The 26869-nt window shown below is 45.7% G+C and overlaps 1 protein-coding gene across 10 annotated transcripts in view; it reads right to left on the bottom strand.

Annotated features, from left to right (window-relative positions):
• Nucleotides 1-26869, bottom strand: part of sdk2b (sidekick cell adhesion molecule 2b) — a 464977-nt gene that overhangs the window by 76313 nt on the left and 361795 nt on the right. For all 10 annotated transcript variants that reach the window (XM_071409554.1, XM_071409557.1, XM_071409551.1 and 7 more), the window contains exons 4-5: nucleotides 19519-19666; nucleotides 4441-4574 (exon numbers count right to left, since the gene is read on the bottom strand). In XM_071409554.1, coding sequence (XP_071265655.1) covers nucleotides 4441-4574; nucleotides 19519-19666 — 282 coding nt within the window. The remainder of the gene's footprint in view (nucleotides 1-4440; nucleotides 4575-19518; nucleotides 19667-26869) is intronic.

Consider the following 26869-nt stretch of genomic DNA (forward strand, 5'->3'; position numbering starts at 1 on the left):
GAATAAAATAGAAAGGATATTTTTCCCATTCCGCAACTGCGCATATGAAGTGTCTATGTTGAGCATAAAAGTGATCATTTGAAACAGGTCCTATATGCTAGATTTTGAATTATTTGGCAACTTTAGATGTGAATGATACAAACCTTAGAATGTCTTTGAAATCAAAAAATATGGGCTGCATGGTGCTACTATAGGATGCTGATGATTTGAGAAAGAGGTAAAAAAAAGCTTGCTCTCTGTTCCTTGCCTCAGGCTGCACAGCTATTCTCTCACCAAGAGATCCTATTTTCACCCATCAGACTATTCTCATTTGAATCTTGTCTTTACTAATATGTACAATTTGTTTCGATTTAGAATGGTCCATTATCAAATGGGCAGGAACAGAGGCAGGGGAAAAAGACATTCATGCTTCCATTCATCTGTATGAATGGAAGCCGAGCACTTTCCTGCCGGTCCGTTTTTCAGTAATGAATGGCTGGCTACTTGGGTTTTATAGTGGGGCATGTGCTTAATATGAGCAGCTGAGGAATAAATACAACAACACTAATTTCACTCCGTAAAAGTGAAAGTGGTTCAAGATCATCTATAGTAACATGTTTTCTCAAAGAAACATACAGTATTTCATTAAACCGGGCTATCTGCATTGTGTCCCGCCACCCACTAACCCCTCTTTTAAGCTACTGCAACTCTCTGTTCATCATATATGCATAGTGACTTTAACCATATCTACATGTACATACTACCTCAATCAGCCTGACTAACCGGTGTCTGTATGTAGCCTCGCTACTTTTATAGCCTCGCTACTGTATAAAGCCTGTCTTTTTACTGTTGTTTTATTTCTTTACTTACCTATTGTTCACCTAACACCTTTTTTGCACTGTTGGTTAGAGCCTGTAAGTAAGCATTTCACTGTAAGGTCTACTACACCTGTTGTATTCGGCGCACGTGACAAATAAACTTTGATTTGATTTGATTTGTTGACACTCTGTCTTGTGCGCTCGTGAAAGAAATAAAGGACAGAGGTGGAGATGGAAACGCACGGCGGTGAGATATTCTGTATAGCTAAAGGTAATGTGTCACCCAATGAATTATGAAAATATATTTTTTTAAATACTCAATACTGTGCTATTCAAAATCGCCCTGCACAATCAATGAACCAACTGCATGGCCTGGGGCTACACGTTCTCTCCCAGAGAACATTCTGGAGCGTAGCGTAAGGTAACCAGTCCATCCAGTATGCATAATAATACAGTCCTCACTCAAAGGCCATTACTACAGGCTAGACCAATTATGTACCAAAGACATCTTAAATCACGTTTGTTTTATATTTTTCTACTATGCGCAATGCGCAATAAGCGGTAGGCTATGTATTGTATAACGGCACAATCATACTTTTAATTCCGTTTTTTTTTTTTCGGGCTTGGGCTCATATCCCTATGCGTATGCATTAGCTCTAATATGCATATGGGGGTTTTGAACTAATCTTCACCTTAGAAAGAGCTGTCCATTTCGTTGTGTTAGGCTTTAAAACAACTACAATGACCATGTTTTACACTCAGTTTCAACCTGCTGTCGAACTTCTTTCTTAATATTGATCATCACAGTGAGGTGTGTTAAGAGCATGATACTGTTTTGATGATAAGTGTTTGATGTGATTTTTAATGCCATTTGCATTGATGTCAGAGTGGTTTGAGGGACAATAGAGCCCTGAGTACCAGGCCATTAGGACCTGATGATCGTTAGTGAGTTGGGTACTACCAAAGCATGTCCAGACTGCTTGAAAGGAGATCATGGGACTCAGCGGTCACGCGGAATTTTACTGCGGTCATGGTGCATGACTGCTAGTGTGGCGGTAATATGGTCACCGCAACAGCTCTAAGTCTGTCTATGTGTGTGTTTTACTGACAGAATAAGCTTCCCCTGTACACTTCCCTCTCTCCGTCCTTCCGACACTGATCTAGGATCAGTTGAGTGTTGGTGGATCCCAGGGGAATAATGCTGTGTGAGGGACATCCCTGCAGGGACCGAGAAACACACACATACACACACTCTGGCAAGGGCTGTGTGTCCTTCACAGTGGCAGTGTGCATGTCTCTCTCTCTGACACTCCCCACATTCTCTCCCTCTGCTATACCTCTATCTCAACTAGCACCAGCCATATGTACCATACTGTCTGCCTGTCTGTCTGCTCTGTTCTGTTTGCTCTATTCTGTCTGCTCTGTTCTGTTCTGTCTGCTCTGTTCTGTTTGCTCTATTCTGTCTGCTCTGTTCTATTTTGTCTGTTCTGTTCTGTCTGCTCTGTTCTGTCTGCCTGTCTGCTCCTTTCTGTCTGCTCTATTCTGTTCTGTCTGCTCTGCTCTGTTCTGTCTGCTCTGTTCTGTTCTGTCTGCTCTATTATGTCTGCTCTGTTCTGTCTGTTCTGTTCTGTCTGCTCTGTTCTATACTGTCTGCTCTGTTCTGTTCTATCTGCCTGTCTACTCTTTTCTGTCTGCTCTGTTCTATACTGTCTGCTCTGGTCTGTCTGCTATGTTCTGTCTATTCTGTTCTTTCTGCCTTTCTGCTCTTTTCTGTCTGCTCTATTCTGTCTTCTGTTCTATCTGCTCTGTTCTATACTGTCGGCTCTGGTCTGTCTGCTCTGGTCTGTCTGCTCTGTTTTGTCTATTCTGTTCTGTCTGCTCTGTTCTGTCTGCTCTGTTCTATACTGTCTGCTCTGGTCTGTCTGCTCTGTTCTGTCTATTTTGTTATTTCTGCCTTTCTGCTATTTTCTGTCTGCTCTATTCTGTCTTCTGTTCCATCTGCTCTGTTCTATACTGTCGGCTCTGGTCTGTCTGCTCTGGTCTGTCTGCTCTGTTCTGTCTATTCTGTTCTGTCTGCCTGTCTGCTCTTTTCTGTCTGCTCTATTCTGTCTGCTCCGTTCTGTTCTATCTGCTCTGTTCTGTCTGCTCTATTATGTTTGTTCTGTTCTGTCTGCTCTATTCTGTCTGCTCTGTTCTGTTCTGTCTGCTCTGTTCTACACTGTCTGATCCGGTCTATCTGCTCTGGTCTGTCTGTTCTGTTCTGTCTGCTCTTTTCTGTCTGCTCTATTATGTCTGCTCTGTTCTGTCTGGTCTGTTCTATACTGTCTGCTCTGGTCTGTCTGGTCTGTCTGCTCTGGTTTGTCTGCTCTGGTCTGTCTGCTCTATTCTGTATGCCTGTCTGCTCTTTTCTGTCTGCTCTATTATATCTGCTCTGTCTGCTCTGTTCTGTCTGCTCTATTAGCTCTGTTCTGTTCTGTCTGCATGTCTGCTCTTTTCTGTCTGCTCTGTTCTGTTCTGTCTGCTCTGTCTGCTCTGTTCTGTCTGCTCTATTATATCTGCTCTGTTCTGTCTGCTCTATTATATCTGCTCTGTTCTGTTCTGTCTGCTCTGTTCTGTCTGCTCTGTTCTGTTCTGTCTGCATGTCTGCTCTTTTCTGTCTGCTCTGTTCTGTTCTCTCTGCTCTGTTCTGCTCTGTTCTGCTCTGTTCTGTCTATTATGTTGTGTCTTTCTGTCTGTTCTGGTCCCTCTACTCATCAGCTAGCTCTACTCCTCTGAGATCTACTGTCTGGGTCTGAGTTATGTTCTAATCAACTGTCCCCCTGCACTGTGCCATAGGCCATGTCTGCTTCCTCTATAATCAAGTCTAATACCTTGAACTGCACCAGCCTGCGCTTGATTCTCTCTCAATGTGGAATCTGCTCTGCTGCTGCTGGCCATAGTGTCTGTGTCTGGAAGTGTGTGTGTGTATGTGTGGGTGTCATATAATCAACTCTTCACCAGAAGAGCAGCTGCTTCCTTCGCTTGTCTTATACAGTATAATCAACTCTATCTGCCTGCTGACGTGTGTGTGTGTATGTATGTGTATGTGGGCATGCATCCTTGTGTGTGTGTGTGTGTCTACGTGTGTCTACATGTGTGTGCGTTCGGTGCATGTGTGCATTTGTGTCTGCGTGCGTGTGGTCCATGTGTGTATGTGCAAGCCTTCATTCATATGTGTATGTGCAAGCCTTCATCCATGTGTGTATGTGCAAGCCTTCATTCATGTGTGTATGTGCAAGCCTTCATCCATGTGTGTATGTGCAAGCCTTCATTCATGTGTGTATGTGCAAGCCTTCATTCATGTGTGTATGTGCAAGCCTTCATTCATGTGTGTATGTGCAAGCCTTCATTCATGTGTGTATGTGCAAGCCTTCATTCATGTGTGTATGTGCAAGCCTTCATTCATGTGTGTATGTGCAAGCCTTCATTCATGTGTGTATGTGCACGCCTTCATTCATGTGTGTATGTGCAAGCCTTCATTCATGTGTGTATGTGCAAGCCTTCATTCATGTGTGTATGTGCAAGCCTTCATTCATGTGTGTATGTGCAAGCCTTCATTCATGTGTGTGCTCATATCTCTCCATAATGCTCCACTGCTACTCACTGTCAACAGACAGGGTGATGGGTTGGCTGGTCTTGTTTTCCCCGTTCTTGTCGTTGACCGCCTGTACGTAGTAGCGTCCAGCATCAGGGGCCACCGTGGACAGGATGACCAGAGTGTTGTCCAGGGTAATGGCTCTGAGGAACACAGAGAGACACATTCGGTCACTACACTGCCAAGAACACCACACAGAAAAAAACCTCTGTAGGCTATCTGTGTGCAGGGTTTTGCTCCACAACCTGCATTATTGAGATGCTATTTGACTTATTTCTCTTGGACCCCCCCCAACACACACACACAGTCTTGTATAACACACATACACACACACACTTTCTTCCCCAGGAACAAATGTCCTCCAGGTATAGAACTGAATAAGATCCTAGTTTCCCTGTTGTTTGTACTAGCTCCTCCCCTGCTCCTGCCCCTCCCACCCTGTGCTGTGCTGACCAGTGGACTGAGACCTAGAGCTCCTCTCCCTGCAGTCTACCAATTATAGCCCCACCTTTGTTTACAATCAATGTTTGCTTATTATCAGCACCTGTTCACCAATTTGGAGCTGGATTGAATGTTTGGACACGTTGCCACCGACCCCCTCACCCTCCCTCTCCCTCCATTTCTCTCTCTCTCTCCTCCAAGAGACAGCATACTAATGTGAACGCACCTCGCCCCTGGAGAAATACAAACCACCACCACTCTGAGGATCATACAGCACACACATATCCTACTATACAATCAGTGCAACAGAAAGGAAATGTTGGATACAAATGAACAAATAAAGTACACGCACAAGTAAAGTTAAATACAAGCACATTCACTATTTTGTTGCCTCTGGAGCAGGGGAAACACGTTCTCTGAAGTGATGAATCGCGCTTAACCATCTGGTAGCCCGGTGGACGAATCTGAGTTTGGCGGATGCCAGAAGAACGCTACCTGCCCCAATGCATAGTGCCAACTATAAAGTTTGGTGAAGGAGGAATAATGGGGCTCTTTTTCATGGTTCAGGCTAGGCCCCTTAGTTCCAGTGAAGGGAAATCTTAACACTACAGCATACCATGACATTCTAGAAGATTCTGTGCTTCCAACTTGTGGCAACAGTTTGAGGAAGGCCCATTTCTGTTTCAGCATGACAATGTCCCCGTGCACAAAGCAAGTCCCATACAGAAATCGTTTGTCGAGATCGGTGTGGAAGAACTTGACTGGTCTGCACAGAGCCCTGACCTCAACCCCATCAAACACCTTTGGGATGAATTGGAACACCGACTGTGAGCCAGGCTTAATCTCCCAACATCAGTGCCCAACCTCACTAATGCTCTTGTGACTGAATGGAAGCAAGTCCCCATAGCAATGTTCCAACATCTAGTGGAAAGCTCCACTCCCAGAAGAGTGGAGGCTGTTATAACAGCAAAGGGGGGACCAACTCCATATTAATGCCCATGCTTTTGGAATGAGATGTTCAACAAGCAGGTGTCCACATACTTTTGGTCATGTAGTGTATGTGCCCCTTTAGTCTATCTTCACATGCATACCGGAGACAACATTTCTAGCTGCAATGCTCAGTACTCTGAAACCTGAACCGTCCTGAATGAACAAGGCCATGGTATTGATAATCAACTGGAAGTCTGGGAGACTTAACGAGTATGCACTTGGCAACCAGCAGCAGCGGTAAGAGGTTGTTGTGATTAATGGTGGGTTGTAAATAAGTGTCTCGGCTGTGTGTCACGGACGGTGTGCTTTACTTGTGTTCTATTCGGAGTGGAGAGGTGCTTGGTTTGGCTTCCTGGGGTGTGTGCACGCCCCTATGTACCAGCAGACCCTGACGCCGCTACAGCACAGCGAGGGTGCTGCGGTTCGCCTGCCGATGCGTCCCTCCTCCTCTAATCACAGACACATACAAACACACACGCACACACCATGAAGCCCTTCACCCCCACCCTCCCCTCACACGTACGCTGAGTTTAGATGCCATCTATGTGAAATGAGTTAGCAGAGACCAAGTCCTGTTTATCAGCCATTAGGGTTCTGGGTCGTTCTTGAATTGCGGTGGCATTTGCATCCCTCACCTTTGCAACCACGAAAAACACTTTAAAATGACAAATAGTTACACATCATTCATGTTTTTGTTTATATTGAACTGTTTATAACAGTGACAAAAGATAATGCTTAATACTGCAAAACGATGCATTGTTTAAAGTACTTAGTGTAAGCAAATTGGCTTGTCCCAGTAGTGATGAGTAGAGTTGTAGTGACATGTTTTGGGGATTCAGAGATATCTATCTATGATTTTGAATGCTAGAAAGTAAACAAAAGTATTTAATACATTGTATAGATCAACAAAAACAAATAAGGCTATTCAAATCTGTATTATTTTTTTTACAAATATAATATGTTTTATGTCATTGGTGTTATCGTCTTGAAAATCAATCATTGCAAAGATATACAAGGACCTTGATTATTCCCTCCAGTGGCAAACTGTTATCGGGGGAGGGGCCTATATTAAATTAAACAAATAACTAATCACACCTTTTAATTATGCCATAAATTTGAAGATTCCATCAATAATTTGGTGTGTCAAAATACAAAGTGTCATTGGCGTTACTCAATTTAAATGAAGAGAAATCACATTGTGAGCAAAATAATCAGTTTAGTTAACAATTTGTAAAGAATTAATGACCTTAGATTTGTAATTGGTGTTCCTTCTCCTACTGCTGGTACAATGTTATCATAATGGTAAAAAAACATATTTAAAGTCATTATGCTGCTACAGTATATTAGTTGATTTAGAATCAGAAAATGAAACCAAACAGATAGAAATTAAAAATCCAGAAAATGTAAGTACATTTTTTCCAAAATACCATGCTCAAAAGTAACTGCATTTCAAGAACGACCATTCTATAAGTAAGATGGCTAAAGAGCCCTGCTCCTGCTAGACTGATATTCTACTGTATAACGAGCAGTCAGGCCAGGGTCACTAACAAGAACACAGCAAAACAACAAGAATAGAAAAACCAACAATGGCCAGCAGACACAATGGGAGACCAACCGACTTATACACTGTACTGTGCGTGTGTGTGTGTATATGTGTGTGTGTGTGTGTGTGTGTGTGTGTGTGTGTGTGTGTGTGTGTGTGTGTGTGTGTGTGTGTGTGTGTGTGTGTGTGTGTGTGTGTGTGTGTGTGTGTGTGTGTGTGTGTGTGTGTGTGTGTGTGTGTGTACCTGAGCTGAACCCGTTATAAAAACACATCTCTCAAACATGATTTCTCCACTGCTGCATGTGGAAAACAACACAATGGCCCCCAGTAGAGGAGAGAGATGGAGGTGATGGAAAAGCAGGGTGTTATTGGTGCTGTATACCTGTGCTTTGGGTTCTCTTCATGACTTACAAGTTCCAACCGCCTGACTGATTGATTTAAAAATATCTCCAAGCGAGAGACGCCTCATTTGTGATTCCCAGAGCGTCGTATGGGCCTGAAAAAAGTCAGTCGTTCCAAAGCGTCTCGTAGGCCTGACTAAATCCATGGTTAATATTTAATACTACTGTCCTAGCTCATCGCTGTGGAGACACATCCCAGACCGTCACCTTGGAGATGAATTATGGATTCCCATAGGGAAGTGGATGGAGTGGAACTGTCCGGAGCGTTAAATGAATCCCAGGTGATTCCCGGGACCTTTCCAAAACGGGGACAGTGTGTAACGATGCCTGTAGCTTATAAGATAAGTAACTGGCTACGGATGAATATAGTGATTATAGTGAGTAGATATTCACTGTATTAAAAGGCATTACTATATAATGCAGCCAATCATCCTCATTGTGTACCTGAATACTACATACACTTAAACAATAATGCCCGAGTGGGTGTGGTATACAGTCAATATACCATGGCTAAGGGCTGTTCTTACGCACAACGCAACGCTGTGGTATATTGCCCCTATATCATAAACCTCAGAGGTGCCTTATTGTTATTATAAACTGGTTACCAACGTAATTAGAACAGTAAAAATAAATGTTTTGTCATACCCGTGGTATACGGTCTGATATACCACGTCTGTCAGCCAATCAGCATTCAGGGCTTGAACCACCCAGTTTATAATTATAAATATATAATCTGCACTGACAGATACACTAACACTACTCTCTCTCTCTAAATCTCCTAGCTACAAACACACACATGCCCACGCCCACGCCCACGCACACACACATGAACACACACACATGAACACACACACATGAACACACACATGAACACACACACATGAACACATGAACACACACACACACACACACACACACACACACACACACACACACACACACACACACACACACACACACACACACACACACACACACACACACACACACACACACACACACACACACACACGTGTCTCCCCTGCTGCTTGTTCTCTCTTTAACCTTCAACATGAGCCCATCCTAAATTACACCTTATTCCCTACATAGTGCACCACTTATGACCAGGATCCATAGGACTCTGGTCAAAAGTAGTGCACTATGTAAGGAATAGGGTGCAATTTGGGATGCAAACCTGTGAAAGCAGTAGAAGGAATCATCTGCCATGTCTACATCAAGATATAGGCCGAAGGAAAGAGAGAGCAAGAGTGGAGGAACCTCAGGGCTGTTCTATAGCTGCTTCTTCAAGGTGATTTAGTAAAGTATGAAGAAGTATTTCTATCCTTTCTTCCCCCCTCTCGCTCTCTCGCTCTCTCTCTGTCTCTCTCTCTCTCTGTCTCTCTCCCTTTCTCTCTCTCTCTGTTGGCAGTGTGAGCTGTCAGGAGCTCTGTGCTAATGATGGTTTAGCAATGTGATGCTGCTGCTGCTGCATGGGATTTATCAAGACAGGGAGCTGGGAAATTAGGACAAATCAGATATGTCGGAGTGTGTGTTTTGTAGGAGTGAGAAAGATGGGTGGAGAGAGAGAGAGTGTGAACAAAAGAGAGAGAGAGAAAGCATGTGTTTGTGTGAGCGTGTATGTGCGTGCGTATGTGTGTTTGTGCGGGTCCATATGTCTATGGGTATACTTATCCCTCTCTCTCTCTCTCTCTCTCTCTCTCTCTCGCTCTCTTTTTTTTGATTTAACCCACATTTGCATTGTTATTCCACTGTAACAGCTCCCATTAACTAAGGAGTCTGCCGGGAGGCTGCAATGCAGAAGGCTGGACAGCAGGCAGCATCTCTGATATATGTTGGCCACTTATAGCAAGAGCCTGTGCTGTGCTGTGCTGTGCTGTGCTGTGATGTGATGTGATGTGCTGCTGTGCTGTGATGTGATGTGATGTGCTGTGATGTGCTGTGATGTGCTGTGCTGTGCTGTGATGTGCTGTGCTGTGCTGTGCTGGGGCCTGGAGGTGTCATGTATCTCTGTTTGTAATTATTTTCCATCTAGGGTTTATTTATGTATTTGATGCCATGGGGGAGGAAAGTGATTGACAGCTAACACTGATAATGATTATGTACAGCTCCCATCAATATTGGTGTGTGTCCATGCGTGTGTGCTTGCACGTGTGTGTAGTCTTGTGTGTGTGTGTGTGTTTGTGTAAAACACAGTTGACATAGTGTGACAGTGTCCAGACTACTCGGAGACACACACAATGGAAGAGTGTAATGTCATGGTGGTGTGTGTGTCTCTCCCTCTTTTCGCCCCCCCCCCCCCCCCGACACCCACCTCAGACCTCCATTAGTTACAGACAAATAGCCGTTACCGGGGCCAGCCTCTGCCAGATTCCCCAAGGAGAGAGAGGGGTGAGGGGTCAGGGGGGATAAAGCGGCAGGCCTGGGCCAGAGCCGACACCCTGCCTTCCACCGCTCCACAACACATTGTTCTAATGAAAAGCTACAGCTCCAGGGTGGATGGAGGAAGGGAGGGAGGGAGGAGATTGATGGAGGAGAGGAGGGAGGCTGTTGCTCATAAAAACAGCCACTTGCTTGTCTCAGTGGGAGTGTGCTCTCATGATTTGTAGCTGGCCGCTTGACTTCCCACCCCCTACTGCTAACCCTTAACCAAGTTATTTTCAGAACTATTGTCACGATCGTTACAAGGAGTGGACCAAGATGCAGCGTGGTATGTTTCCATCCTTTAATTTTGGAAATGAAAACTACAAAGAACAAAACAACAAAAGAAACGTGAAGCTAATAATAGTGCTGACATACAACTATCCCTAGACAAGATCCCACAAAGCACAAAGGGGAAATGGCTGCCTAAATATGATCCCCAATCAGAGACAACGATAAACAGCTGCCTCTGATTGGGAACCATAACAGGCCAACATAGACACACAAACACCTAGATGACCCACCCTAGTCACACCCCGACCAAACCAACATAGAGAATAAAAGGCTCTCTATGGTCAGGGCATGACAGTCCCCCCCCCCCCCCCCCAAAGGTGCGGACTCCGACCGCAAAACCTGACTCAATAGGGGAGGGTCTGGGTGGACATCTACCGTCGGGGGCGGCTCCGGTGCGGGGCGAAGTACGATACGTCTTCCTCCATGGCGGCTCTGGTGCGGGGATCGTCGCCAGAAGCTCCGGACCGTGGGTCGTCGCCGGAGGAAATGGACCGTGGGTTTTTGCCGTAGGAACCGGACCGTGGATCGTCGGCGGATATTCTAGACCGTGGATTGTCGCCGGAGGAACCGGACCGTGAATCGGCTCTGGACCGCGGATCGTCGCCGGAGGAACCGGACCGTAGATCGTTGCCGGGGACCCCGGAGCATAGATCGTCGCCGGGGACTCCGGACCGTAGGTCATTGCCGGGGACTCCGGGCCGTAGATCGTCGCTGGAGGAACCGGACTGTGAATCGTCGCCAGAGGCTCCAGACTGAGAACCCCCACTGGAGGCTCTGGACCGCAGACGGTCTCAGGAGGTTCCGGACCGCGGACCGTCTCAGGAGGTTCCGGACCGCGGACCGTCGTATGAGGTTCCGGACTGTGGTCCATCGTAGGAAGTTCCCGGACTGTGGACCATCGTAGGAGGTTCCGGACTGTGGACCGTCGCCGGAAGCTCCGGACTGGGGACTGTCGCCGGAAGCTCTGGACTGGGGACTGTCGCCGGAAGCTCTGGACTGGGAACTGTCGCCGGAAGCTCTGGACTGGGAGCTGTCGCCGGAAGCTCTTGACGCCGGAAGCTCTTGACTGGGAACTGTCGCCGGAAGCTCTGGACTGTGGAGCGTCTGCTAAATGACTTAAATGTAAATGTAAATGTGATGCGTGGGACCGGTACAGGTGGCACCGGGCTGATGACACGCACCTCAGGGCGAGTGCGGGAAGGAGGCACAGAAGGTACTGGACTGTGGAGGCGCACTGGAGGCCTGATGCGTGGGATCGGTACAGGTGGCACTGGGCTGATGACACGCACCTCAGGGCGAGTGCGGGGAGGAGGCACAGGACGTACCTGACTGGGGACACGGACTTCAGGGAGAGTGCGAGGAGCAGGCACAGGACGTACCTGACTGGGGACACGCACTTGAGGGAGAGTGCGAGGAGCAGGCACAGGACGTACTGGGCTGTGGAGGCGCACTGGAGGCCTGATGTGTGGGACCGGTACAGGTGGCACCGGGCTGATGACACGCACCTCAGGGCGAGTGCGGGGAGGAGGAACAGGACGTACCTGACTGGGGACACGCACTTCAGGGAGAGTGCGAGGAGCAGGCACAGGACGTACCTGACTAGGAAGGCACACTTGATGGAGAGTGCGAGGAGCAGGCACAGGAAGTACTGTGCTGTGGAGACGCACTGGAGACCTGGTGCGTAGAGCTGGCACAGATGGTGCCGGAACGATGACACACTCCGCACGGTGAGTGCGGGGAGCTAGCACAGGACGTACTGGGCTGTGGAGGTGCACTGGAGACCTGGTGCGTAGAACCGGCCCACATGGTACCGGACAAATGACACGCTCCTCAGGACGAGTATAGGAAGCTGGCACAGGTGGCATCGGACGGCTAACATGCTCCTCAGGATGAATGCCGTGCATACTACGCCAAACCAACAGCTCTCTCTCTTCACTCTCCTCCAATTTTTCCAACAACTCCTCGAAGGTCTCTAACTCTCCCCTCCGTTCACTCTCCTCCAATTTGTACAATAACTCCTCGGTCTCCGACTCACACCTCAACTTCGCCGACCACCCCGTGTGCCCCCCCCCAAAAAAATATTTTGAGGCGTCTTCTTTGGCTTGCGTCGTGGCCGTGAAACCCCGGCATTGTCGCTCTCCTTCCTTCACCGCTTGCGTCTGCTTCCATTGAAGGCTTTCGTCTCCTGTCATTATCTCCTCCCAAGTCCAGGATGTCTTTACCTCCTGGATATCCTCCCAGGCCCAGGATACCTGTTCCTCCTGGCCACGCTGCTTTGTCCGTTTGTGGTGGGATCTTCTGTTACGATCGTTACAAGGAGTGGACCAAGATGCAGCGTGGTATGTTTCCATCCTTTAATTTTGGAAATGAAAACTACAAAGAACAAAACAACAAAACAAACAAATGAAACGTGAAGCTAATAATAGTGCTGACATACAACTATCCCTAGACAAGATCCCACAAAGCACAAAGGGGAAATGGCTGCCTAAATATGATCCCCAATCAGAGACAACGATAAACAGCTGCCTCTGATTAGGAACCATAACAGGCCAACATAGACACACAAACACCTAGATGACCCACCCTAGTCACACCCCGACCCAACCAACATAGAGAATAAAAAGCTCTCTATGGTCAGGGCGTGACAACTATGGTATTGAGTATTCATAGCATAAGTAATAGATATACATCAATTGTCACATCTCTTGATGTACTGCCTGAGAGTTGGACACAGCATGGTGGTCAGATCAGTCAGATTCCTCTATATCCTTGAGAATGTGACATCCCACCTCAAAGTTTGGTGAACATCTGAGATTTCAGCAGCATCCCGATCATTAGCAGCCTCCTCACACCTACAATACTCTACTAGGACCTGTTTCTCCTTGAGCCTTTCTATTGACCAGTGAGTGAGTCCAGCCAGGTCAACCAGGACTAATCCTACACACACACACACACACACGTACATCCACACGCACACGCACACGCACACACACACACACACACACACACACACACACACACACACACACACACACACACACACACACACACACACACACACACACCACAGTGAGTAATGGAGAATCCATATTAGACTGACAGGAGGTAGGATGTCTCAGGCAGACCTATTAATTGACCACTCTCTCTAAGCAGCAGATTACACTGGTAATTGCACAGCGGGTGTCAGCAAAGCATCAATATTCCTCCTCATCCCCAGTCTTCTCCTCTCTGTGATTTGCCAGGTAGGCCACGCTATGTTAGGTTGTTAACTGTCATGGCTACAAGGTTGTAGGGCTGTAGCACTCAGAGATAAATCCATGACTCAACGTCTTGAGAGACAAGAGAGACGTTTCCGGATGAAAAAAGAGAGATAGAGAAAAATGGTTGACTAAGAAAGAAAACGCATGCTAGGGCCCGCCTGACCCCTCTACTCCTCCTCCTGCCTGACTCCTCTACTCCTCCTCATGCCTGACTCCTCTACTCCTCCTCGTGCCTGACCCCTCTACTCCTCCTCGTGCCTGACTCCTCTTCTCCTACTCGTGCCTGAACACTCTTCTCCTCCTCGTGCCTGACTCCTCTACTCCTCCTCGTGCCTGACTCCTCTTCTCCTCCTCGTGCCTGACTCCTCTTCTCCTCCTCGTGCCTGACTCCTCTACTCCTCTTCGTGCCTGACTCCTCTACTCCTCCTCGTGCCTGACTCCTCTTCTCCTACTCGTGCCTGAACACTCTTCTCCTCCTCGTGCCTGACTCCTCTACTCCTCCTCGTGCCTGACTCCTCTTCTCCTCCTCGTGCCTGACTCCTCTTCTCCTCCTCGTGCCTGACTCCTCTTCTCCTCCTCGTGCCTGACTCCTCTCCTCCTCATGCCTGACTCCTCTTCTCCTCCTCGTGCCTGACTCCTCTTCTCCTCCTCGTGCCTGACTCCTCTTCTCCTCCTCGTGCCTGACTCCTCTTCTCCTCCTCGTGCCTGACTCCTCTTCTCCTCCTCGTGCCTGACTCCTCTTCTCCTCCTCGTGCCTGACTCCTCTACTCCTCCTTGTGCCTGACTCCTCTACTCCTCCTCGTGCCTGACTCCTCTACTCCTCCTCGTGTCCTCCTCGTGCCTGACTCCTCTACTCCTCCTCGTGCCTGACTCCTCTTCTCCTACTCGTGCCTGAACACTCTTCTCCTCCTCGTGCCTGACTCCTCTACTCCTCCTCGTGCCTGACTCCTCTTCTCCTCCTCGTGCCTGACTCCTCTTCTCCTCCTCGTGCCTGACTCCTCTACGCCTCTTCGTGCCTGACTCCTCTACTCCTCCTCGTGCCTGACTCCTCTTCTCCTCCTCGTGCCTGACTCCTCTACTCCTCCTTGTGCCTGACTCCTCTTCTCCTCCTCGTGCCTGACTCCTCTTCTCCTCCTCGTGCCTGACTCCTCTTCTCCTCCTCGTGCCTGACTCACCTTCCAATCTGGCAAACGGTGCGGTGCAATTCCGGGTAAATGTGTTTACTGAAGGAGACTCTGATTATACAGCACATTAAGTCTCGGGAATAACACAACAAATCACAGCCCCCAAATGGAAAAGGCCCTTTCAATTGCATCTCATTCAATGAGAGAAGAGTAATTGCTATTAGAGCTAAATAAGTACTTTTTCTCCCCTCGGCCTCACCCAGCCCTGGCACACTGCATTCCAATGAGCCCGGCCGGGACCCAGTCAGTCTAAACCAAACTAGTGCAGAGCAGATCGGCCGGAATTCGAGACACCAAACCTGTTCAGGACAGTGGTGATCAATCAAACATAGAGAAGCAGATTGGAGACAAAGAAGGCAGTTTGGGTTTTACATTTTTGAACAGATGACTGCTCTTTTCAGTTAAGGGCAATATTTCTGTTGTTGAAGCTAAACATGATCACTATGAAGAGTACATAGAACTCTTTCTCTGCGACAAGGACGCTAACAGTCTGAGAGGACAGAGTAGACTAGGTGGATGCCAAAAAGAACAGCTGCATAGGCAGGGCGGGCAGCAGAGAGATAACAGTCGCAGGCCCACTATGAGACATTGCCTCTGTCAAGGGAAACTGGAGGCAGGGGAGCCGAAATGGGGAAATTCTCTGAGCCACCATGGATCTTGTTTACTTTACATATCCATAGTGATAGATACTGTATGTTCATTTCCCTGTTCGTTCCAGGGAGACCAGTCCAATGTGCCTTTGAAAGTTGAGAAAAACGTAACTAAGATATGCGTAACCAAGGCTACACTTTCACACATAACTAAACCCGCCTCCATGTCCTTGGAATCCAAAGCCCTCACCGACTCCCCTCCCATCCACCCTGCTATGGGGGGACTCAGGCAGGCATCGAGAACCCCCAACTAGGTCCAACATGACGCACACGCACACGCAACACTCCTAACTCCCAGCTCCAACCTGCCTGACTACCTGGCTGATTACAGTGTGATGGAAGTCATCTCTGAACAGCATCAATGTGCCAGAGCAGAACGTAAAGGAGAAGGAGTGATACCCCCCAGGGTCAATTGTGTTCAATTTTAGAAGATGTTATATTGCTTTGTTATTCTGGAAATATCCTTTCTATAGTGGTAGAGGAGAGAGGAGAGGAAAGAGAAAGGTGGTGAGAAGAAATGCTGCAAATGACACGTATGGCACCTCAACTAGAAGACGTGAGAGAGAGAGAGACTTGAATAAAGCCTTTTACTATTTTGAATTTGAGAGAAAACCTGAGCGAAAGGGACAGAGAAACATGTTGTCCCCCACAAATAATGCAGAGCCCCCCTTGGGCCAATTGAGATATCGTGTGTGACTAACACATTTCAGTTATCGTGTGTGACCACAGATTATCCATTATATTGACCAGATTCTCAAGTGGCCGCTCTAACAATGAAAATAAACGTCTTCTCAAATGGAAGGCAGCCTGGGTACCTGTCTCTTTAGCTTGTCCACTCTCTGTACTCCATGTCATGTGCCAAAGACTCTTTGGCAACAACAAGGAGTGGCAAAGATTATTAGCTAAAGAGACTGGTACCCAGGCTAGTCGGCAGGAGGCAAGATCAGGTGGGACCACTCTAGCCAATGAGAGGGCAGATACGCGTGTGAACAAATAACACAACTCCGATATAAAGTGTTTTTTCTCAAAGTTGCCGGGATGTCACGTATCCTACTTATATCAGTACACTAATAATAACCTATACACTACAAAACTTCTATTCGATCAAATAAGCCACACGTAGCAAATAAGCCATTACAGGTTTTGTTAACCAAATTCAACACTCTCTCATTGACCTCCATTTCGGGCCCAGTTTTCCCTCTAGCTTCACCTCTTCCTCTCTGGTGTGACTCACACATTCAGTTAATTACTATAGCTCCCGCCTTGGGCCAATCAGTGTCATTTTGAAAATGCCGGTTCTCTATGGCAAGACACATCATTCAACCAAGTTGAGTCCAAATCGGGCCAGTGCTGTCTGAGATATCGCGTGTAACTAACGTACTAACAGATGGACGCAGACCGATCCACAGTCCCCTGCCCGATTTCATTGTGGGGAACAACAAAAATCAATGCCCTCATTTAGATTCTCTGTGCCTGTCTCTCCCGTGGTGGCTGTTGCTCTCCTCTCTCTCCAAACACACCTGTGCCCCAGAGGCTAGAGTGAACTTTATACAGACCAGTAATGAGTATATAACTTCTCTGCTGCAGTGAGAGGACAGGCTGCACAGGCTATTGGTGACAACAAGCAGAGAAACCATACAGTGAGAGACTTAACCTTCAACAAGGTTAATTTTTGTTTCTGCTCATTCACTCTCTCTATTTCTTTTAAAATGTAACTAGGCAAGTCCGTTAAGAACACATTCTTATTTACAATGACAGCCTAGCAACAGTGGGTTAGCTGCCTTGTTCAGGGGCAGAACAACAGATTTTTACCTTGTCAGCTCGGGGATTCGATCTTGCAACCTTTCAGTTAGTGGCCCAATGCTCTAAACACTAGGCTACCTGCCGCCCTTCTCTCTCCCTTTCTCTCTCCCCCCTCTCTCTTTCTACTAAGGCTTTGAAGCCACTACATAGTGGATGCCTGTGGCGCTATTCAAATTCAATTAAAGAATTGTTTTAAAAAAAGACCACCATGTTATCGCCAGTGCTTATTTGCACATATTAACCTTGGCAGCTGGTTTGTGTGGAATTCGAAAGTTAGGATCTAGAGAGCGGGAGGCAAGGACAAGGGTGTTAGAAGGACACACGGTGGGTGGCCCTGTGGCTGGCGAGAGAGGGAGAGATGACAGGGGGGGCAGAGAGTGAGAGGGGGAGAGAGAGAAAAAGTTAGAGGGGGGAGAGAGAGAATGTGTGTTTGAGAGAGAAAGTGATGAGAATGAGCTACTTTCCGATAGTCTGGCTAACACCAGCTCAGAGAGTCACGTGGGTCGTGCGTCAGCCAGGCTAACTTTCCGATGGGAACCATATGAAAAGCGAAAGAGTTCAATGTTGTGTTTTGATTAGGCTTTTGAAACATCATGTTTTGTATACAATGAGGTACCAACCTCTTTACCCACCCCACAGCAGGAAGGAGACACACCAGACTCATTAGTCATCCTCTAACTCTTTCCCCACCCTTTTCCAACTTTCCTCCAACCAATTCTCGTCTATTCTGTCTCTCTCCTTCCTTCACCCTCTCTCTCTCCTTGTCTCATTGTCATTCAGGGACGGGTGATGATTACTGATGATGAGTATCAGATAAGGAAGCCGCAGTCTAACCTAAGGGAAGGTCACCTCCCTGATGAATACACAGACACATGATGAGGGAGGGGTGTGTCACCTTTATCACACATACATGCTGTGTCCCCTCACACACACACATACACGCACGCACGCACGCACGCACGCACGCACGCACGCACGCACGCACGCACACACACACACACACACACACACACACACACACACACACACACACACACACAGTGTCCTTTCACACACAGAGGACAAGGACAAATAAATAACCTGCCAAAACGAAAAAGAAACCAAAACTCAATTAGCAAAGCTGTCACCTTGGCTGTAGCTGCCGCCTGTCTCCAAGTCCTACAGTTCTGTAGTGGATATATATATCTGGAGACAATCCTTCTACTGAAAATTAGCAGTGCTCCCAGTCTCCCACTCAGGCCAGAAAACGAGCACCTCTTTCCAAAAGCAACTCTCTATTTGACCCCTTTTCCATTTTAAGAGGGGGAATGCCAAAACAAGAAACCAAGACAAGAATCCTATTTGAGGCTGTTAGCGGCTCTGCCAGGCACTCAGAGCGACACAGAGCCCCCTGTCCCCCCTCTCAGAGGCCCCTGTCTGGCCCCAATGTACTCTGATAGTACCAGGCCTCTCTTTGACCTGGTAAACAAGTCTCCCTCACTGCCTCGCCTCCATTTGGAGGGCAGAGTAAAGGGAGAGTAGAGGAGAGGCCCTGGGAGTACATTTCACTGAGGCGAAGACTATTTCAAGTGATGGAGACATAGTTACAACCAGATAGAACATGCACTCTATCACGCTCTGTCTCACTTTCCCCTTCTCTTCCTCTCTTTGTCCTCTCTCTCTCTCTCTCTCTCTCTCTCTCTCTCTCTCTCTCTCTCTCTCTCTCTCTCTCTCTCCGACTCTCTCTCAAACACATGCACAATCAACCACAAAGCATATAGATACATAAAATCCACAGATGCAGCCCACACATATGAAACACAATAGATTGAACAACACATTCACACAAACACATAATAGACAACATCTTGATGGAAAAAACGACACATTGTCTGTGACAACAATAACAGAGAGGTACATATATATATATACAGTATATATATATATATATAGAGAGAGAGAGAGAGAGAGAGAGAGAGAGAGAGAGAGAGAGAGAGAGAGAGAGAGAGAGAGAGAGAGAGAGAGAGAGAGAGAGAGAGAGAGAGAGAGAGAGAGAGAGAGAGAGAGAGAGAAAGAGAAAGAGAGAGAGAGCTGCATAAGAGACAGCATCATCGTGCATCTTACATGCGGCTGCTGGGCGGAATCTTGCGTCCGTCTCTGAACCATGTGACCTGCGGCTGGGGAAAGCTCCTGATGCGTGGAGCGGGAACAACCGCCCCCTCCCCCTGAGAGACCGACTGGGCACGCTCACCCTCTTCAAAACTGCCCATAACTAAAGAAAGAAAGGAGAGAGAAACATCATTTTCTTTACAGTTGAGTTATTCCTGAGGAGAATATTCTCTCTCAAACTTGATCCTTTGTCTCCGAAAACGTTTTCACTATCTGTTTTTTTGAACTGAGGTGTTATATTGAACCAGTTGGTCAGACAGCCGTTGATTAAAAGTTGATCAAACATTTTTTTAATAAAAAATTGTACTTTGGCAACTATAGAACTGATATAATATAACTGTCACATTCATATTACACAATAATGCAGTCTTCCTGTCGTTCTCAAACTTTCTTTCATTTTGGTTTCCTTTTCAAATTCAAACATGGTGTCGGCAATAAAAACGTTTTCGAAAGTCCTTAGGAGAAAATGCAGTAGAAACACTAGAAGGTCAGTTATGAATAAACAACGTAGCTTCACTACCTCCAAGCTGAACATAACAACGTCGACAGCTAACATTGGCCCAATTTTCATCTTTCCCCAATTATTGGCAAAAGAGCTGATCAATTAGTGGGAAAAAATATCCGATTTAGGCTGCCTGTGTAAACGCAGCCATTATCCCCTCAGACTCAATAAGAGGGGATTGCTGAAGAATAGTAGCTTCACTTTCTCTTTCGTGTCCACAAGGTTGTTCCAATGAGACTAGTGCTTGAGCAGTGGCTGTCATTGATGATGTAGGCCTAGTTGTGCTACAAGCCATTAAAGACACAGAGTTGGGGACTCGAAAGGTAACTTTCTGTCAGATTCCCCGCCAAATAGATGTTCAAAATCAAATAAATCCTCTCTAACCCTATGTGAATAATACATCAAACAGTCAATTAAGTTACCACACATTTTAGAAATAATACCATCTTTGATACATGCAAAAGCCTTTAGACTTTGAACTATACAGATTTCCTGAATGTGTAGAATGACAGTCGTCGATTGTGGCGAATCTCTTTTTTCTTTCAAAGAGAATACATCTGTAATCTGGTTTTGCTGTCCTGCTGTACTGCTTAGGACCCAAATGGAAATCTGTGAAGTCTTCAAATCCCTCGACTTTGCTTTGATGTTGTCGTTGTTCCTAATCTGCAATGCTTCTCCTCGCTGTGTTCCTCTTTCAAAGAGGTGTCTCTCTGCAATCCTAATTGTCTGGTCTAACCTCCCCTCTCCCTCTGTTCCTCTGTCTCTCCTCTCCTTTTCAGTCTCCCACCCTCCCTCTCTCTCTCCCGCTCTCACCCTCCCTCTCTCTCCCCCGCTCTCATTCTCCCTCTCTCTATCCCGCTCTCACCCTCCCTCTCTCTCCCCCGCTCTCATTCTCCCTCTCTCTCTCCCGCTCTCATTCCCCCGCTCTCATTCTCCCTCTCTCTATCCCGCTCTCATTCTCCCTCTCTCTATCCCGCTCTCATTCCCCCTCTCTCTCTCCCGCTCTCACCCTCCATCTCCCTCTCTCTCCCCCTCTCATTCTCCCTCTCTCTGTCCCTCTCTCTCCCCCTCTCATTCTCCCTCTCTCTCTCCCGCTCTCACCCTCCCTCTCTCTCTCCCGCTCCGATGCAGGTGTATTGGTATCGGTATGTATTAGGATCCCTTTTAGCCACAGCAAAAGCATCAGCTACTCTTCCTGGGGTCCACATGAAACATGACATAATACATAATACAGAACATTATTAGTCAAGGACTGAAATACATCAATTTAAAACATCACACACAGCCTACATGTCAGTACATACACACAATATCTAGGTCTATTACATAATACATTGGAAATTACAATACAGGATATACAAAATGGCTGTGTCTCTTCACTGTCCCTTTCTGCAGTATGGTTTTCTTTTATCTCTTTTTTGTATCTGTTATTATTGCTAGCTTGAGTTACATGGGGTGGCAGAGAGTTCCATGAGGTCATGGCTCTATGTAATACTGTGTGTTTCCCAGCCTCTGTTCTGGACCTGGGGACTGTGAAGAGACCTCTGATTGCATGTCTTGTGTTGTACCGATGTGTGTGCGTACCTTCAACACATCAACACCTCGCACAAAGACCAATAGTGATGCAGTCAATCTCTCCTCAACTTTGAGCCAGGAGAGATCGACATGCATGTTACTGACACAAGCCCTCCGTGTACATCTAAGTGCGATACATTCTGCTTTGTACTGGACCAACTGCAATGTCCCTCTTTGCTGCACATGACCACACAGCTGGGCAGTAGTCCAGGTACGACAGATATCAAGAAGGCAGAGCAAAGCCCTATGATGGACAGACCTCTTCCCATTTTAGCAACCATTGAGTCTATATGTTTTGACCATGACAGCTTGTTATCTAGGGTGACACCCAGCAGTTTAGTCTCCTCAACTTGCTCATATGCCAAATTATTTAATAATAGATCTAAATGTTGTTTAGCATGGAACAAGTGATTTGTCCCAAAAATGAAGCTTTATTCCTTTCCTTCCTACTCTGTTTCACATTCAACACATCACGAGCTGCTGATGGAGAAGAGAGAGAAAGAGAGTGGGGGTTGGTAAGAGATAGAGGCAAAGAGAGATAGAGGGAAGATGGGAGGGAGGAAAAACTGAAAGAGGGTGGCAGATAATAGAGAAAGAGATGTGTGTAAAAAACAGAGAGAGAGAGAGAGAGAGAGAGAGAGAGAGAGAGAAAGAGAGAGAGAGAGAGATTTTATTTAAATTTTTCGATATGTATACTTTGACAATGTAAGTAATAATAACTTGCCATGTCAATAAAGTCAATTGAATTGAATTGAATTGAGAGAAAGAGAGAGAGAGAGAGAAGGAAGAGAGAGTGTGAGAAAGACAAAGATTTGACTTATCTAACCTTTGTTTAAGCAGGAAGTCATGCTGAGACCACTGTCTCTTTTGCAGAACACATCAATAAATACTGATTACACTATACATATCTATGCAGAACAAATGTCTAAATGCAACATGCAACAATTTCAACGATTTTACTGAATTACAGTTCCTATCAGGAAATCAGTCAATTGAAATAAAAAAATTAGGACCTAATCTATGGATTTCACATGACTGAGCAGGGGTGCAGCCATGGTGGGCCTGGGAGGGCTTAGGCCCACCCACTGGGGAGCCAGGTCCACCCACTGGGGAGCCAGGCCCAGCCAATCAAAATAAGATTTTCCACCCAAAAGGGCTTTATTACAGACAGAAATACTCCTCAGTTTCATCAGCTGTTCGGGTGGCTGGTCTCAGAAGATCCTGCAGGTGAAGAAACCGGATGTGGAGGTCCTGAGCTGGTGTGGTTACACATGGTCTGCGGTTGTGAGGCCGGTTGGACGTACTGCCAAATTCTTTAAAACAACGTTGGAGGCAGCATATGGTACAAAAATGAACATACAATTCTCTGACAACAGCTCTGGTGGACATTCATGTAGTCATTATGCCAATTGCACGCTCCCTCAAAACTTGAGACATCTGTGGCATTGTGTTGTGTGACAAAACTGCACATTTTAGAGTGGCCTTTTAATTTCCCTAGCACAAGGTGCACCTGTGTAATGATCATGCTGTTTAATCAGCTTCTTGATATGCCACACCTGTCAGGTGAATGGATTCTCTTGGCAAAGGAGAAATACTCACTAACAGGGATGTAAACAACATTTGAGAGAAAAAAGCTTTTTGCGCGTATGGAACATGTCTGGGATCTTTTATTTCAGCTCATGAAACATGAAACCAACACTTTACATGTTGCGTTTATATTTTTGTTCAGTATATATACACATCATTTACACATTTAGAGATTATTCCACATGAGAGGCGCAAAAAAACTAAAAGCAGATTCACCTAAGTTGGTGGAGACTGAAGGGCTCGCCAGGGTTGGCCATCCCTGGTAACTTATACGTTTGAAGGTTATCAATGAGGTATGGTATGGCAGAAGTCTAAGCAAGATGGCTTTATAGACAAAAAGAGTGCAATGCATCGATCTACGAGACTTCAAAGAGGGCCAGCATACTTTCTGATAGATAATGCAATGATGTATACTGAACCTAGCACCCGTAATAAAGCGCAATGCGCTATAATAAACTGAGTCAATAACCGGAATGAATATTGTCTGAATGATTTGTTTTCTGCTATTTAACGAAAGATGGGACCTGTTCCTATAGAATAAGCTTATTTTAATTCTTCATTTCTTAACTAACTCATCAACATGCTTTTTGGAAGATAGCTTTCCATCAATCCAGACGGCCAGATATTTACAAGCGGGGACACCATCCAAAGTACGTATGCATAAATCATCAAATTCATTTTTACGTGATTTGGAAAATAAGATATTGTCACGACTTCCGCCGAAGTCGGTTCCTCTCCTCATTCGGGCGGCGTTCGGTGGTCGACGTCGCCGGTCTTCTAGCCACCACCAATCCACCTTTCATTTTCCATTTGTTTTGTCTTGTCTTCCTGCAGACCTAGTTTACATCTCCTACTAATTAACATGTGTATTATGACTGTATTATGATTGCCTAAGTAAAGTGCTTTGTCCATTCATCTCTGCTCTCCTGCGCCTGACTTCCATGCACCGACTACACCCACCACTGACAGATATACTTGGTTTTACCTGCATTAAGTACCAATTTCAGTTCAACTAAGGCTTTCTGCAGGGCAATAATGGCAGATTGAAGCTCTGACAGAGCCATGCATTAGCATACACCACAGTGTCATCGGCATACAGGTGAAAGAATATATTTTTTTAGAGATAAAACAATATTGTTAATGTAAATAGTGAAAATAACCAGACTAAGAATCGATCCGTGTTGGACACCCTTTGTTATGTACAGAAAACCTGATATAACACCATCAATAAATACACACTGTGTTCTGTACTTTAAATAATATTCAAAGCAGCTACGTGCAGCCTGGTGCAGGCCAATTGATGAAAGCCTCTGAATAAGTAATAAGTGGTCCACAGTGTCGAATGCTTTAGATCAATAAAAATGGATGCACATTGTTTCTTCTTATCCAAACAAATAAGAACATAATTTAAAACCAAATAAGAAGCCGAGATGGTGCTATGACCTGGTCTGGAACCTGACTGGTGTACATTTAGAATACATTTAGTAGTTTAAAAGGATATAAGTTGAGTATTTACCAAGGTTTCTAGAATTTTAGCTTGGCAAGAGAGTTTGAAAATGGGGCAATAATTATTTAGGTCACACGGCCTCGCCTTTGTGAAGGAGGAGTATATGGGTCACCTTCCAGACCCTGGGATATGGTACCAGAAAAGAACTGTTAAGTAAAACATATTGTGTTCAAGATTATGCAATCAGAGGAGCAGAAACCTGCAGCAAGAAAGGATCAAGAAAATCAGCCCCAGTTAATATTTTTACATAAATCTTGCGCAAGACGTCTAGCACATCACAAGAAGAAAGTTGTCAAAATGAAAACAAAGATTTACTAGAAGTTGACAGAACTTCCATCGAGCCAACTAGAAGATGGGAGAGGGGCAGGCGGGCATGTGGTCGAATGAACCACCATTTCTTTCAAATAAAAAGCCTGCTGAGATAAAATCCTGATTAAAAACATCAATTATCAAATTTTACTCAGTAATGATGCCACAACTGACACAACTTGCTGAGGCAGGGAAGGAGAGGATTTTTCACACTTCAGTGCTTTAACTATTTTCCAAATGTAGACAGATCACCTGCAGAGTCTGAGAAAGTAGCTCCATTTAGCTTTCTTGATTGAGGAAGTGCATCTATTTCTCAATTGCTTGGAAAAACTAAAAATCTAATCAAATTCTAATTGTCACATGCTTCGTAAACAACAGGTGTAGACTTACAGTGAAATGCTTACTTACAGGCCCTTCCCAATGCAGAATACAATAAAATATTAATAATAATAATAGAAGAAATAAATATTAAAAAAACAGTAACACTTGAATCAGCTACAGAGTGTTTTTTTCTAGCCTTGGCCCATGCCTGATTTCTCAACATAACAAGATCTGGAAGTTCCATAGAGAACCAGTGATTTGTTCTGTTTTTTACTCTAAGGCATTTAAAGGGAGTATGTTTGTCTGCCAGAGAGATGAGAACAATTCTAGAGTTAATTATGGGTCAGGCACACAGCTGATGAAGAAAAGGTCAGAGTAACACATATCATGATGAAAAGCTTGTGGGGATTCAAAAACAACAACATTTATCTTCATAATTATACAAGGATCAGTGTTAATCTGTTTGGTATCTCTAATACATGCAATAGGACAGTGATCACTGAGATCAGTAGCAAAGACACCACTGGACAAGTACTAGGGGGGGCTATTTGTCAGAATTAGGTCAATCAGCAAGGAGTTTGCTGGATTTTTTACATTAATCAATCCGTGAGGGGTTTGCAATCAGATGAGACAGGTTAATATCAAGACAAGTACTATTAAAAATGGTCTGAGGCCAGGGTAAGCCAATCTAAGTTCAAATCCCCTGTGTGTGTGAGAGACAATGGCTGAGAGAGAGAGAGAGAGAGAGAGAGTTGGAGGGATACGGGTGTGTGTTTGTCACCATCAGTGACTATACCCCTGGGAGCGCTTGGTCCTCTATTCCACCCTCATGCCTGATTGGATACATTGTTCAGTCAGATGCAAAATTGTGTCACAAGCAGTCACATGTCCCTGGCGTGTTAACACTAGAACCGCTAAAGCAGTCATTTTGACGGCTCGTGATTTCATTTTTTTAGTCATGCCCCCCACCAACCTTGACTTTTACGAAATAAGTCTATATAACACACTGTCGGTGTTAGAATCTTAATATCACAAACAGAACATGAATTACACCCAGTTTTAGGAGAGCATGTCATTTTTTCAATCGTTTCCCCCCGTTGGCCCTCCTTCCAACAGTAGGGCCTGCTCTGCTCCTTCAGACAGATGTAAGTGCAGTGCCCAGCTGATAATCCCCCCCGATAATTGCCTCGAAAGTGAACCTAAACTATAACGAAACTAATTTCACACATATAACAAGAGATTCAATAAATGAAGTATAGTATGATGGGGGAGAATGGGTGACTTGATGAGTGAGGGGAAGCGAACAATGCAAAATGATGTAATCACCAACTGTGAAAGAAGAATAGGGCGGACCCTTCTATTGTATTGATCCATTCAAATGATCATCTTAAAATGGCATGTATCCTTTATCAGTCAACTGAATCCCAGCAGTCTTATCAGGACTCTGAATCAGAGAGGTGCGGGGGCTGCCATAATCAACATCCATGTCTTCGATGCCCAGGGAA

This window comes from Salvelinus alpinus, chromosome 7, assembly GCF_045679555.1.
Source record: "Salvelinus alpinus chromosome 7, SLU_Salpinus.1, whole genome shotgun sequence".
Lineage (NCBI taxonomy): Eukaryota > Metazoa > Chordata > Actinopteri > Salmoniformes > Salmonidae > Salvelinus > Salvelinus alpinus.